The sequence below is a fragment of the Podarcis bocagei genome (genome assembly GCF_964188305.1).
Source record: "Podarcis bocagei genome assembly, chromosome: 6".
NCBI lineage: Eukaryota > Metazoa > Chordata > Lepidosauria > Squamata > Lacertidae > Podarcis > Podarcis bocagei.
Window position 1 is genome coordinate 88,891,619 of NC_138130.1, and position 14,876 is coordinate 88,906,494.

Genomic DNA, 14,876 nt, shown 5'->3' on the forward strand with positions numbered 1-14,876 from the left:
CACACAACCCATCTCTGCCTTCATACTCTCCCAGATGAGATCTTGCAAATTGCAACAGAGGACCTTGCCTGTTTAATCCTTTTATATTTCTGCATTCCTTAACAGTGCATTAGTGTAATGAACTTTGACCCCACAACTTTACAAAAAAGGGTTCTCTATGCACAGCAGGGGGAAAAAAAATCCCCCTTGCTTCTTTCCAAGGAAACCAAACGCTGGGCAAAGTGCCTGAAAGCCTCTGGAACCTTGCACTGCTCTGATACTGGAGTGGCTGCCACAGTGGGTTTCTAAGAAGAACCCCCATATCCTGGAGATGCAGAAAAGAGAAATGGGGGGGGGGAGTGGGTAGGGGAAACAGCTAACGACTGTGTGCATGTGCGGAGATCACCAGGAGGAGGAGGAGGAGCTAGAAGGGAGCAGGACCCAGAGTCTGCGGGATCCGTGCACCTTCGTTGGCAGCCAGCGCGTCCAAAGCCCAGAACCAGGGCTTGGCCACCAGGAGGCAGCGCGGAGCTCGGGCTCATCTGCAGGCTGGCAGGCTGGCAGGACCGGGGTGGGTGGAAGGAGTTCCAGCAGTTTGCTGACCCTCATTCCCAACGCAGGTCGCCGGGTTTGGGCTGACCCCTTTGGCTGCCTGTTGCTCGGCGGACCGGTGCAGGCAAGCGAGGGAGAGCGGGCGCGCGCAATTACGCATCTGCACCCCGAGGTCAGAGGGAACGTCCGCACCGGAGGGGAGGGGAAAGGAGAAATTCCCTCGTCTCCCAACCCCAGGCGCGCAGGGGACCGACGCGTGGAGCCCTAGTTGCGCCCTGCCCGGAGGGTAGGGATTTTTATTTTATTTTATTCACGACGCGGCTGCAGCAGACTGTCCCGAGCTCTGCACGGCGCCTCGTGCGCTCCCCCCCCCCCACTTGTTGCAGCACCTGCTGCCATCTGGGTTCTGCCTTCGCAAAATACAGCTACAAAGGGGGTGTGGTTTGGGGGCGTGTGTCTCTGTGTGCAGAGAGTTCGAGGAACCTCAGCACAGAGATCCGCTTGCAAAAGCGGAGCGGCGGCTGGATGCAAAGCAGCGTTGGGAAACTTCTGCGACCTCGCCTCCGCGCGGATTCTCCTCCAAGCACTCTTCTCTTCCTGGGAGGAAACAGAGCTGCAGTTACGTTGCCTCCTCTCCCACAGGAGAAGTGCAGCAGCTGGCGCTGAGCCACGCCGGGCGAATTTGACAGAGGAGAATCCAAATACCGCCCGAAGGGGAATCAAGATGTGCAAAGGGAGCCTCGGAGAGGCCGGTGCCCTCACTGCTTAGCCGCCGAGCCGCACCACCACCGCCGCCGCTACTTTCGGATCCGTTTGCCCGCCCCGTCGAACTTCAGGGTTACTCATAAGCGAAATGAAAACGAAGGCGGATGCCAGGGAGCTGTCTGCTTCCGCCACCGTGATACGGGATCGAGCGGACCTTCTTCAGGCGCCCCTGCTCTCCGATCGCGGCCCCTTTGCCCGACGGGAGACGGTGGAAGCCATAGACCTGTCTCTGGACGGGCTGCTGTATCCCAGAAGCAGCGACGAGGAGGAAGAAGAGGACGAGGAGGAGAGGGAAGAAGAGGACGAAGACGACCACGAGCAGCAGTCGTGCCCCCCGAATGAGGAGGCGGAAGAGAGGAAAGGCAGCGATTCCTCCTCCCTCCGGGACGGCTGCGGATCCCCAGTGGACAAAGACGTCTTGGACCGGGTCCTGGACACTTTCCTGGCGCCCTCCTCCAGCCAAGGCAACATGGAGAGCCCCTCGACGTGGCCTTTCTTTGGCTCGGACATCCCCGAGTTCTCCGGCGCGCAGATGAGCCGCCGCCCCGACGGGCAAGGCGAGGACGCGCCAGCAAACGCCTCTTCGCTGCCTCCAGCGCCGACGTCACCTTCTTCGGTTGTCGCCTCTTCTTCCCACTGGAAGACATTCAAAGATGCGGACGGGCCTCCTTTCAAAAGTCCGAAGGGCAAGGCGCCAGGATCCGCCGCCTCGGCGTTTTCCAGGGAGAAGCAGGGCTACGCAAATCGAAGCTCGACGGAGCAGGAATCGGACGGCGCCGCCGCCGCCTCCTCCAGCGGCGGAAACCAGGCTTCACCCGGTGGGCACCCGGGGGTCGCGGCAGCTGAGCAGCCCAGCGCCCACGACCTGTTCAACCTGCCCATCCTCCCTCTCAACCAGGCGTACGTAGCCGCCAGGACCCGGCAGTTGCTGGACGTGGACGAGTACGAGGACATGGTCCCCTTCAGCGTGCAGGCGGGCACCCCGCTCTCGCCGTCCGGTTGCACGCTCCAGGATTTTACAAACCACATTTACTCGGCCAGAGACGGGCAGCCGCCGCAGCCGCCTTACGCGTTCGCCTCCGTCGGGGATTTTCAGCGCAACCTCAGGATCAAGGAAGAAAGCCTGGTGGTTGCGGCGGCTAAGAACAACAGCGGCGGCGGCGGCGGCCGCGGAAGCAGCAGCGGCAGCGGCTCTTACTCGGCTGCCAAAAGTTTGCCGCCGCCGACGGCAGCAGCAGCAGCAGCAGCAGGAGCACCATCGCCAGCGATGCCTTGCCCAGACTACGCGCCTCCGAGCGTGGTTCCAAGTGCGCTTCCTCCTCTGCCCAAGAATAGCACGGGCGGCATTCCCGAGGCGCCCTGTTCCTCGTTCGAGTCCTTTCTCTACAAAGCAGAGGCTGCAGCTGCTGCTGCAGACGCCGCCCCCGGTGGCCCATACGGACCAGCGCCTTGCAAAGCCTCCACCAGCTGCGGGGCGCAGAGGGACAGCCTCAGTTTGCCCTCCACGTCGGGCGCGCAGCCTCCGGTCCTCTACCAGCCGATTGCCCTGCACGCTCCGCAGCAGTTCGCCGGCCTCAGAGACGGCGTGCCTCAGTTCTTCACGCCCTATCTGAGTTTTCTAAGGTAGGAGTTTTTCCAGCCTCTATTTGGGGCAGGCGGGGGGGGGGGGAGAGAGAGAGTTTTTGTTTTTGTTATAAAAAGTGACGTTTAGGTGGAGCTTGGCAAAATTATTAGGGCCAGTGAGATAATTTCTGAGGTGAGTCAGTGTTCCAATTATGGCCAAAAAGGTGGCTGTGGCGGCTTGACCAAAGTTCCGCCCCGTGGTAGCTTTCTAAAAATAGGAATTGAGGGGCCTGTTGCAAACATAGGTGGTATTATAGTTTCGACTTACTTTGTTTTCCTTGTGCTGCATCTTTGTGCGCGGTTTAGAGACGGTTGGGTTTAAGCAGCATGTAAATCGTGCAAATAAATAACGGTATTCTTTTTAAAAAGAAAAAGAAAGAGAGAAAAAACTCTGACCCCCTTATCATCTGAGTACTGAGTACGATCTTTCATCTTTCCACTAAGAAGTCGATTGTAAAGCCATCTGTTCGGAAAGCGGCAACATGGGTGCCTTCTGCAAATCTAGAAAGAAGTTTCAGAAAACTGATAGGTTCTGTAAATAAACCCTTCCGAAAGACTCTATTCAATATTTTGCTTTTCTGCTCTATGAAATATCTGCACTGTCGAAATAATTTTAAAAATGCATTGAACTCATTGACTTCGTGATTTAAGCAGCCCCACCTGAGACAGAAGGGCGGGCATGGGGTGTTGTTTATGAGTACTGCTTACCTAAGCTAGCTGGCTGGCACTGGCTTTCCAAAGCCTCGAGCAAGGGTCTTTCCTCTCCCTTTTAACTGGAGCAATCAGGGTTCATAAACTGATTAATCAACCATTTAAAGCTTGCAGCTCTACAACTTACACACAGTCCTGTGATCCGCTCCTTCAGTGGAGCAGAACAGGGGGAGGGCCTGGTAGGACAGAGTGCGAATCATCATATTCCGTTGTGCTGATTTTCATTATAGCTAATTGCATTGCTTTAGCTGCATTAAGGCTGCCGTCCTACATAAAATCACTGGCAATTATTCCCCACTGATACGCGATAGCTGAGTAAACAAGTCTATGATTGTACTGATTTAAACACATATTTGAAATACAGGGCACTAATAATTACAGCCTCTTATTGCCCTGCACAATGGTTTCACTTTCCAGAGTGCCACTTAACTGCTATGCATTAGTCCTCTTTGAAATAATACATTCGCTGCTTCTCTTTGACATTTCCTTTCTTTTTTTTTAAAAAAAGCAAAAAACCAAATGGAAATGTGTTTTGCTCCCTATCAGAAGCTTGTTTGAGTTGCTTAGAGTATTCAGTTAGTCTCATGGGCCAATCGCTGTCCCTTAGCAAAACCTACCTGATCTGCTTGTTGCAAGGGAGGGAAACCAGTAACAAATTAAAACTACACAAACAAAAACATCTACATTCCATTCAGACTAAGTTTTTTCTACTTATGGACAGAGTTTCTACAATGTGAGCAAAATGTAAGCATTATGGAGTGGCGTACGACCTGCTATTTCTTGAAAACGCGTTCTCACTCTTTCTCCCAAATAATTCTTCAAATTGTAACAAATCTCGCTTCCCCTCAAAACAGTGGTTTTCAGAATTTCAGTTACTGTTTGTAAATAAACAGCGGTTCATTGCCGGAACGCTTTTCAGAGTTCGCAGTGATTGACAAACCACGCATCATTTAAACCCCACAAAACTTATCTTAAAACTGCTTTGTCTGATAACGGAGCATTGTAGCCGATAAATCTCACCATTCAAACAGGTGCAGCTGACTGCTATGCCTTTGTTAGAAATTTAACATTAATAAAGAGGAGGGGCAGCTGAAGAATACCTGATAGAGCCCTTCAAAAGTCTGCTAGCTGGCACTCGCACAAAACCTCTGAAAACCTCAAATTCAAAAATGCACATTTCCTGGCCGACGACATGCAATAAATGTCCTTAACATGCAATAAATGCTAGAAATCTGTGTATCAAACACTACCAGAAACCACCAAGCTAAGAATGTTGAAAAGTCAGTACGCTAGCAAAGTTATTGAATCCAGCTGGAAAAGTGACACATAGAGAATCCTACCACCAATGGATATTAAATGCACGGACATTAGGTATACGCCAGCAGATAGCCGTACCGAGGAAGCTGCTTCCCTTCTGCTTCTTGTTGGTGGAGAATATATTCTTAAAAGGTTCTATGATTTGAGACTAGGCTATAAAGGAAGGCAGCATCAAAGCGCGCTAGAAAGCTGCATGCAAAAGTAGATTGTGCAATACTCAACCCCCAGCCTGCTTGTGGTCAGCTCAGATGAAGTTCCATTGAAGTTGGTAAATGTTGTGATCTCTCAGGGCTTGATTAATTTGAGGTTTCTTCACAACAGCGATATTTCATTACTAATGAGAGGAAGGAGGTGCAACATGGCGCTTCCATGGGGAAGCGGGGGGTGGGTGAGTGGGTGGGTGGAGGACAGGATGCGGTCGTTTTTTTGGTCAGCGATGTTGCTCTGCCAGCCCTCCCTGGAAGACACCATTTCGTGCATCTTTGGCTGGAGAGACCCAAACATCTCACTTTAGGGTGCTTCTGTTAAACTGGGTGATGGCTTGGACTATAGAATGTATTGCTTATAGAACGGTGGTTGGGGAGGAGGCAGGGGGGTGTCCCTCTAAACACTAGGAACGAATAAATGCTAGGATTTTGGGATATGGATAATATAGAATTGTCCCAGACAAGGAAATTCAGAGAATTCCTGTGCTGGCTTATGCAAACCAGCCTGGATGGCTGGGCGAAGAGCAAATCCGTTAGCGTTATTTTTTTTAAAAAGGTGTTGATAGACGCATCCTTTGGCCTGGGGAGTCAGGTGGCACAAAGGGTAACTGTGTGTTTGAGGGGGCAGGAAGTGGAGCTTTGAAGCAGGGAATCCTGGGAGGAGGAAGAAGGGGGGGGTAGAGGCTGGGATCCATCTTTGAGGGAAGCAGCTTGAAGGGTACTTGTGCCTCTGAAAATGTGCATGCTGTAAGGTCTGGACTTCTTCCATGCAGACAGAAGGTGTAAATTGGTGAATAAATCCTATTTCTTAATGCACGACAGTCTCCGCTGTGTCTTCTATTCTCCAAAGGGCAGGGCTGGATTTAGCTTTGATGAGGCCCTAAGCCAGGCATAGGCAAACTCGGCCCTCCAGATGTTTTGGGACTACAACTCCCATCATCCCTAGCTAACAGGACCAGTGTTCAGGGGTGATGGGAGTTGTAGTCCCAAAAAACTGGAGGGCCAAGTTTGCCTATGCCTGCCCTAAACTGATGAAGGTAATGGGGCCCTTTATATGTCCAGCTGTCCTTTGTAAACAACAAATTGTCGCTGTTTTGTGTGTGGAATGTATGCTATATGGTAATTTATGGACCTAATAGGACAACACAAAACACTGCTGCTGTATGTAGGTTTTATTTTATTGGGTTTTTTAATCGTATATTTTGGAAATGTACATTCAGTTTTTTCTCCTTTAAAATTTCTTAGGGCCCCCAAGAGAGTGGGAACCCTAAGCTATAGCTTGTTTAGCTTATAAGGAAATCCAGCACTGCCAAAGGGACACAGACCCTGTGAGTGTGCCTGTTGCCGCATGTGCTCTGCCACTGCTTTGTCGAGCGAGCACTTTTGTATGTTGTTCACTGAGAGCATTTTAAAAGCGGAATTGCCTTTCGGGTAATACAACTTGGTGAGGCTGAAGTGGGTTTTGCTCCACATGGGGGCAGGCTTTTTTTTTTTAATTAGCAGGAGTGCAAAGTTCAAGGGCGCTTAATTTTGGAGGCAATTTTGGTTTGGTGTTGCGTTACTATAACAGAACGAAAGAGGAAACATTTTGGTTTATGAAATGATGCACGGTGCATAGAAAATGGATACAGTGGTACCTCAGGTTACACACGCTTCAGGTTACAGACTCCGCTAACCCAGAAATAGTGCTTCAGGTTAAGAACTTTGCTTCTGGATGAGAACAGAAATCGTGCTCCGGCGGCGCGGCAGCAGCAGGAGGCCCCATTAGCTAAAGTGGTGCTTCAGGTTAAGAACAGTTTCAGGTTAAGTACGGACCTCAGGAACGAATTAAGTACTTAGCCTGAGGCAGTGGCGTAGCGTGGGGGGTGCCAGGGGTGCCAGCCGCACCGGGCACAACATTTGGGGGGGCGCGTTTGGCCGGCCCTCCTTGAGGAAGCAGGAACCCCACTGTCCAGGTGGAGAGACCTCCTCCCGCCGCCAGCCTTCGGAAGGCTGCTCCGAAGCCTGGCGGTGGGGCAGAGAGCAGTGGCGTAGCGTGGGGGGTGCAGGGGGTGCACGCCGCCTGCCATGCCGCCCTGGCTGCTTCAACCGCGTCCGACAGCCGGCTCGAGGCTCCTTCCGGCCGGGTCTCCCGACGGGGCGCTGCGGGCGGAGGCTCCGGCACCAAGCGCCACGCCGCCCAGGCTCGGGTCGCTGTCTGGACGCGCGCAGCCCGCCAAACGCACCATCGGCGGCGCTCTAGTGCCTGCGCGCCAAGACCGCCCACCCGCCCCGACGGGGCCCCCCCTCACCCGCGCCGGAGGCCGGCCGACGCACTGGCCCCAGAGCCGCCCCCTCCCCGCGCCAGAAAGAAGCCGCGTCGGGACTAGCCGGGCCAGGGAGGGAGACTGAGAAGGCTGCGCCGCGACGCCCAAAGATGCGCGTCTTGACGCAAAGGGGCCCGCGGCACCCAGACGCGGAAGGGACCCTCTCCCCCTGACCCGCCACTGAACTGCAATTTCCAGCTCCCTTGGCAAATCCCAGTCCCCAATCCCCAAGATGCTTTATTTGAGGCAGGGGTCCTTTAATTGCAAAAACAACACCACGGAGGGCAGTAGTCACCACGACGTTTGCCCCAGAGTAGAGCCGTCAGTATTAATGACCATGGTTAGGGGTTAGGGGGCGCAAATTACTTGCCTTGCCCCGGGTTTGGGGGCGCAAATTACTTGCCTTGCCCCGGGTGCTGATAACCCACGCTACGCCGCTGGCCTGAGGTACCACTGTACAGGGAAGTTTTTCTCCCTCTTCGATGCTGGGTGGGGGTCATCAAATGGAACTCAACAGAGGGAAATTCAGGACAGACAAATGCAAGTGTGCTATATGTTTATAAACTTAATATTTTTAGAATCTATAAGCATCTATACAGTGGTACCTCGGGTTACAGACGCTTCAGGTTACAGACTCCGCTACCCCAGAAATAGTACCTCGGGTTAAGAACTTTGCTTCAGGATGAGAACAGAAATTGTGCAGTGGCTGTGCAGCGGCAGCAGGAGGCCCCATTAGCTAAAGTGGTGCTTCAGGTTAAGAACAGACCTCCAGAACGAATTAAGTTCTTAACCCAAGGTACCACTGTAAATCTGCATAACGGTAGCCCCAAATCTCTTCAGCAACTATCCCCATGGTTCCACAAATTCATCCCTGGCACCCCCTACCTAACCCTATACAGAGCATCATTCAGAATTGTGGTTTGCATGACCCAGTCAGGTAGATAACAGCACAAAAAAGGTTCAGCATCATCTCGAAGACCAAAGGTTGCCCACACCAATAGTGGACAGCACACATGTCAGTGACATGTGGGGAACGGTGTAGTTTTTAATGTTAACTGGCTGCACAGGTGAGGGGTGCTGCTTCCCCCCCATCATCATCTTACCTTCCATAAATCTCTCCTCCCCTGGTGCTTTCCCTCTACTTGGCTCACATCTAGTAGGAGGTACTGTACCAGATGAGCATCATGAGTGACAGACTAGAGGGCAGGCAAGGGGAACCTTTTGGCACATCAGATGTCACCGAACTCCCAGGATCCCTGGCCATTGGACACACTTGTTCAGAAACATCTGGAGTGCTAGACGTTCCCCAGCCTGCTGTAGGGAGACAGTCTATAGGTGGTTTGAGGGCTTTGTTTTTGTTCGTAAAATCGGACCTCTGGCACTTTATATGTAATTGATGGAGGCGGACCTGCATTTAATAATAATAATATTTATTTATACCCCGCCCTCCCCAGCCAAGGCCTGGCTCAGGGCGGCTAACAAGCAATAATAAAAACAAGTTGAATGAATACAACTTAAAAACAAAATTAAAATACAACATTAAAATATTGAAACAATAAAATATTAAAATGCAGCCTCATCACAGGAGGAGAAAGGAAAAAGAAAAAAAGAGGGGGAGGGAATCAAACTGGCTCCAAACCAAAGGCCAGGCGATACAACTCTGTCTTACAGGCCCTGCGGAAAGAAATCAGATCCTGCAGGGCCCTGGTCTCCTGAGGCAGAGCGTTCCACCAGGCCGGAGCCAGAGTTGAAAAGGCCCTGGCTCTGGCTGAGGCTAATCTAACTTCCTTAGGACCCGAGACCACTAGGGTGTTGCTATTTATGGACCTTGAGGCTCTCCGTGGGGCATACCAGGAAAGGCGGTCCCGTAGGTACGAGGGTCCTAGGCCGTGAAGGGCTTTAAAGGTCAAAAGCAGCACCTTAAATCTGACCCTGTACTCCACCGGGAGCCAGTGCAGCTGGAAAAGCACGGGGTGAATATGCTCCCATGGCAGAGACCCCGTGAGGAGCCTCGCTGCAGCATTCTGCACCCGCTGGAGTTTCTGGGAGAAACACACTTGTCGATGCCTCATCCGTTTTGGCGTAGGGGTGACCTCACAACTGTTGAAGGACCACTGTTTTGGTGCTTATGGACTTAGATGTTTTTCTCTCCAAACCTCTGCCTTTGCAACGTTGGCTGTCCGTTGCAAAGTAAGACTTGCCATTTCTCCTGCCTTACCCATGATGCATTTCTGTTCTCATTTTTGTTTCCTTTCTCCAGGTCAGATGCAGATGCTGGCCAGAGTCCTCAGTATGCTTTTGAATCGTTGCCTCAGAAGATCTGCCTCATCTGCGGCGATGAAGCTTCGGGCTGCCATTACGGAGTCCTTACCTGTGGAAGTTGCAAAGTCTTCTTCAAGAGAGCCATGGAAGGTACTGTGCAGTGTCATTCGTTGTCGTGGTCGCCTTATAATTATCATGGAATGTGTAATAATTATTATATATAAGTCATAAGTTTTATACATTCCTTATCATTATCATGGTTGCCTAATAATTAATATGGAATTGTTATGGAATTATTAATATGGAACACAAGTCCTAAAAAAACATTTGATTTGATTGATTAATTGCATTTCTATGCCACTTTTCATTCAAATGAACCTCAAAGTGGCTTACAACCAATAATTAACCAAAACATAATAAAACATAATAGCACATCGCGAATACAGCATACATCATATAAAATAATTAACAAATTATCAATAAAACAGTTGCAATCTATTAAAAAAACTTAACGAAACAGCAACTAAAAAATAAGATAAACCTCACAATTATGGCAAGTCATGTGAATAACTTAAGGATACTTTTCTAGCATGGTTGTTGGTGTGTCTTGCATTTAAAAAGGGATGAGCCTTCTAGATGTTGTGGGACTCCAACTCCCCTCAGCCCAGCCAACGTGGCCAATGGGCAGGTATGATGGGCGCTCCAGTCCAACAACATCTGGGGGGCTACCTGTCCCCTACGTTGATTTCAGAGATTATTTGCAGTGTAGGATTGCTTTTGTGTTGTGGTAATGATCTAATGTCAGGTGTTAGGAGAAGGTAACAGGAGCAGGTCAACAACAGCTCACACAGCTTCAGTGAAGTTTGAAGAAACAAGGCAGTTCAGGAGGCCAGGCCTACAGAGCACAGCAATTCTTCCTGGTAGAACTTTCCCCCCATGAGGCAGTTGTGGGGACCGAAGGTCCTTGCCTTCCCACAACTCCCTAAGTCTCCTCCTCCCCCAGTTCCTTCCCAAACAATCTGAGGCTCTGTTGTCTTGCCTGCCTTTGCTCCTTCTTCTTCATGTCTCTACTGGTCCTGGGACACCAGGGAGGAGGGGAGCTGGTTGCAGCAGGACTCCCTGGCTTCCTCACCAGCCTGCTCCCCTCTCTCTCTCCTGGCCCCCTCCTTTCCTGCCTCTGATTCTGGACTGCTGTCTGCCCCAGACTCTTCCTGCTCACTATACCCTGTTAACCTCTTCAACGCCTTTCCCATCTTCTTCCCACTCTTCTCCCTCTGACCACTCATCATCTTCCCACCTCCAATTCCCTGGCTCTGAGCTTTCTTCCCTGGGGGGGGGGGGTTCCCCAGCTGTTGCCACCTACCACTTCTCCGCATCTAGCTAGTCCATGAGCATTTTGTTCGTTTGTGTTCTTGAGTGCTTTCATTCTGAAACTGGGCGTTGATGAAGGGGATAATGAGCAAGCATCTCATTTGCATGCATTGGGGTTGCAATGTTTGCTTAAGTAATTGGCTAAATAAATTAGGAACATAGGGTTGCCAAACAGCAAGTCATGGTCCTGCCAGGACAAAGATTTCAACTTGCATAATGGCACTTTTATTGCTCTCCTCGCACTAACTCCCCCAACATGTGTTTTGCGGGGAGAGAAGTCCTGTTGCACAAATAGAAATCCTTAGTTTGGAAACTGACCTTTACTAAGTCAGACTACTCTGACCGCCAGTGGCTTTCCAGGAGAGTTTTTTTTATATATATTTCTTTATTTTCCACAAGATTTATATACCACTTGATTGGAACGAAACCTCAAAACAGTTTACAGAAAGAATGAAAGAGTGAAATCGCCAGTAAGAAATGGTTAAATACAACTGCATTATTAAAAACATTCAGGAATTAAGGAAAACGAACAGTACGCTAAAAACAGATTAAAACGCATGCCAGCATTCTGCAGGTCTGGATAGGCTTGCTTAAACAAAAATGTTTTAAGCAAGAACTGGAAAGCATACAGCGAAGGCACCTGCTTTGGGTCAATCAGCAAGGAGTTCCAAAGTGGAAAGCTGTACACTAAAAGACCAGTTTCTTACAAATGCAGAGATGAGTATTATGAGGTATCTGTAACAGTGGCAGTTCTGCAAATTGAAGTGGCAGAGGCGGTATTTCAGGTAAACTGGTCCCAATAGTAATACCTTAGACTTGGCTGATCATCAGAAACAATTGCAGAAACACATCTGAGCAGAGTTGTTACATGCTGACAGGTTCTGACTCATGCCAGCAACCGTGCTGCAGCCTTCTGTAAAAACTGCAGCTTCTGAATCAAGTGCAAGGGAAGCTCCACAAAGAGCACATTGCATTAATCCAGGCTTGAAGTAACCAAACTACTGTGGCCAAGGTTTCCCAGTCCAGGAACAGCCATAGTTGTTGCACCGGCCACAGCTGGTAATAGGTACTCCTAGCCACTGAGGGTATCTGGTCTTGATCCAGAAGCCCCCTCAGACTGTGAACCTGTTCCTTCAGGGGGAGAGCAACCTCATCCAGGGTTGGCAGTTGACCAATTTCTCAAGTATGGCACCTCACCCACAGTGCCTCCATCCTGCCAGGATTCAATCTTGGCTGGTGTTTCCTCATCTATCCTCCCATCTCATCTAGGCACCACTCAGGAATTCCACAGCCTCTCCTGATGCAGATCTTAATGAGAAACAGCTGACACCTTGCCCCCATGCACCTCTTGGCTACTCTCAACAACTTCAAATAGATTTTTAAAATTGCATTGGAGATAAACAGGTTTCAGTCAAGGTATTTCCCCAGCCCTTTCTGGAGACACCAAGCAAGGGTTGAAACCGGGACCTCCTGCATGCCTGACAGATGCTCTGCATCCCTGCCCACTGAGCCTCATTCTTTCCCCTTTTGACTGATGAAAAAGATTCCCCCATTAATCTGGCAATAGGTTGCTCTGCTTTTCATTTTATAAAAATACCGTTTGCTATAAAAACTGCAGGTGGTGTTCCCCATCTTCCCTTTACACACACACACACACACACACACACACACACACACAACATGCCCCTTCAAGGTGGTGTCTGCTCAGATGTGCGTGGGTGTCAACTGCAAATGTAGAAATTGGGCTGCTCACTTAAGAAATACAGGGTTTTGCCCTCGTGCAAATGCAGTGTGAAAGCATGGCTGTGTTTACAAAACACACACACAAAAACAAAAACCATATCCTATGGTTTGCAAGTACCCTATTGGCCCAAATCATTTTCTACCTGTGTTACTTTGAGGCAATTTACCATATTTTTCGCTCTATAAGATGCACTTTTCCCCGCCTAAAAAGTAAGGGGAAATGTGTGTGCGTCTTATGGAGCGAATGCAGGCAGGAGGCTCTGCTCAGCGCTCCCTTTAAAGAGTCGCGTGGAGCGTGTGTGCGGCTCTTGGGGGCTTTTCCCCAAGGAGGGAGAAGGGCTGCGCGCCCTTCCCGCATCCCGGGCGAGGCTGCGCGCAGCTATCCCATAAGCCAGGACAGCAAGCGGGATCGCTATGCAGCGATCCCGCTTGCTGTCCTGGTTTCTGGCTTAGCGCGCGGCTCTTGTGGGAGGTGGGGGAAGGGACAGAGTGTGCAGCTCTGTCCCTTCCCCCACCTCCCGCAAACACCCCCAAGAGCCGCGCTCCCTTTAAAGAGCCGTGCGGAGTGTGTGTGCGGCTCTTGGGGGCTTTTCCCCAAGGAGGGAGAATGGCAGCCCGTCAGTGATGGGCTGCCCTTTTCCCTCCTCGGGGAAAAACCAGCAAGCGCCGCACACACGCTCCACACGGCTCGTGAAAGGGAGCGCTGAGCAGAGCCTGGGATGCCTACAGGCTCTGCTCAGCGCTCCCTTTAAAGAATTTTTTTTTTCTTGCATTCCCCCTCTAAAAACTAGGTGCGTCTTATGGCCAGGTGTGTCTTATGGAGTGAAAAATGCTGTACTTACATTCATTTTTTGATAGAGTTGCAAGCTTGGTGGATCAAGGGGATGCTGTGGGCATAGTGTATCTTGATTTCAGTCATGCTTTTGACAAAGTCTCCCAAGATATTCTTGTGAGGAAGCTGGTAAAATGTGGGTTGAGCGAGGTAACTGTTAGGGGGATTTGTAGCTGGTTGGCTGACCAAACCCAAAGAGTAGTCATTAATGGTTCCTTGTCATCCTGGAAAACAGTGACTAGAGGGCTGCCGCAGGAACTTTCTGACAGTAAGAGCTCTTGTTGCAGGTAGCTTCTGTGCTCCCTGAATGCCCTCCCATCTCTAAGCAGGTTTAATACGACTGAGCTATCTCCCCGAGGAATAAAGACATGACTAAAAGCAGATAGTTCGAAGTTACTTCTGTTTCCCTTTCTTGATATAACTGAGCTGTAGTGTCCTGGTGGCAATCACTGTTTCAGAGTCACTGCTTCCAGCCCCTCACTATTTTGTGGATGGAAGAAATTGTGTTGTGGTTGTGGGGTTCTTGCGCAACAAACTCCATTTTCTGAAACAAATAAGAGCCTCCCCGCAAATAAATCAGCAAGGATGTTTGGCTGTTTGTCAGTCTTGTATAGCCTTCCCATAAACTTTGTGCAAACCACTCAAGATGAATGTACAATAAACAGGTTCTCTGATAGCAACCCATGTCAGTACATAGCAACCCAGTAATTAGAGCAGCAAAAGGAAACCATCTGCTAAGAGTTTGCACTCTTGGTAACATTTGTATTCCCTCTTTGAACTCTTTGGTGGCCCTTCACCCTGGTCTAGGAGAATATTTTTGGTCTGCATCAAGAGAAAATGGAATGTGCCTCCAGGGGTGAAGTCAAACCACTGGAGAATCGCAGCGCCTGCTGTGGCCACAGAGACCCGTTACTTGTGATGACTGCATCTCGTGTTGTCTTTGCTGGATTAGCTGCACCGAAGTGACCTCCCCAGGGTGCAAGCCTAGGCAGTGCGTTTGGAGGTCCTGTGCTGCCCAGATGACAAGAACCCCCTCTTGGCATCACTGATGTGGTCCAAAGGAAAGCGGAGCAATATGTTTGGCACCAGCTTTGCTATAGGAGTTGCCAGAAGGAGATGTGAAAGATACCATCCAACCTTCTTAGGGAGTCCACTCTGGATTTGTGTCGGGTTTACTCCCGAGCCTTTTCTTCTTCCGAAGATATCCTG

The 14,876-nt window shown here is 50.3% G+C and overlaps 1 protein-coding gene across 1 annotated transcript in view; it reads left to right on the forward strand.

Moving 5' to 3' along the window:
* Positions 1–229: 229 nt before the first annotated feature.
* The window catches only part of PGR (progesterone receptor), a 62,289-nt gene continuing 47,642 nt past the window's right edge, over positions 230–14,876 (forward strand). Inside the window, exons 1-2 of the mRNA XM_081197631.1 lie at positions 230–2,919; positions 9,720–9,871. Of these exons, the coding sequence (XP_081053757.1) occupies positions 1,385–2,919; positions 9,720–9,871 (1,687 nt within the window). The 5' untranslated portion in view covers positions 230–1,384. The remainder of the gene's footprint in view (positions 2,920–9,719; positions 9,872–14,876) is intronic.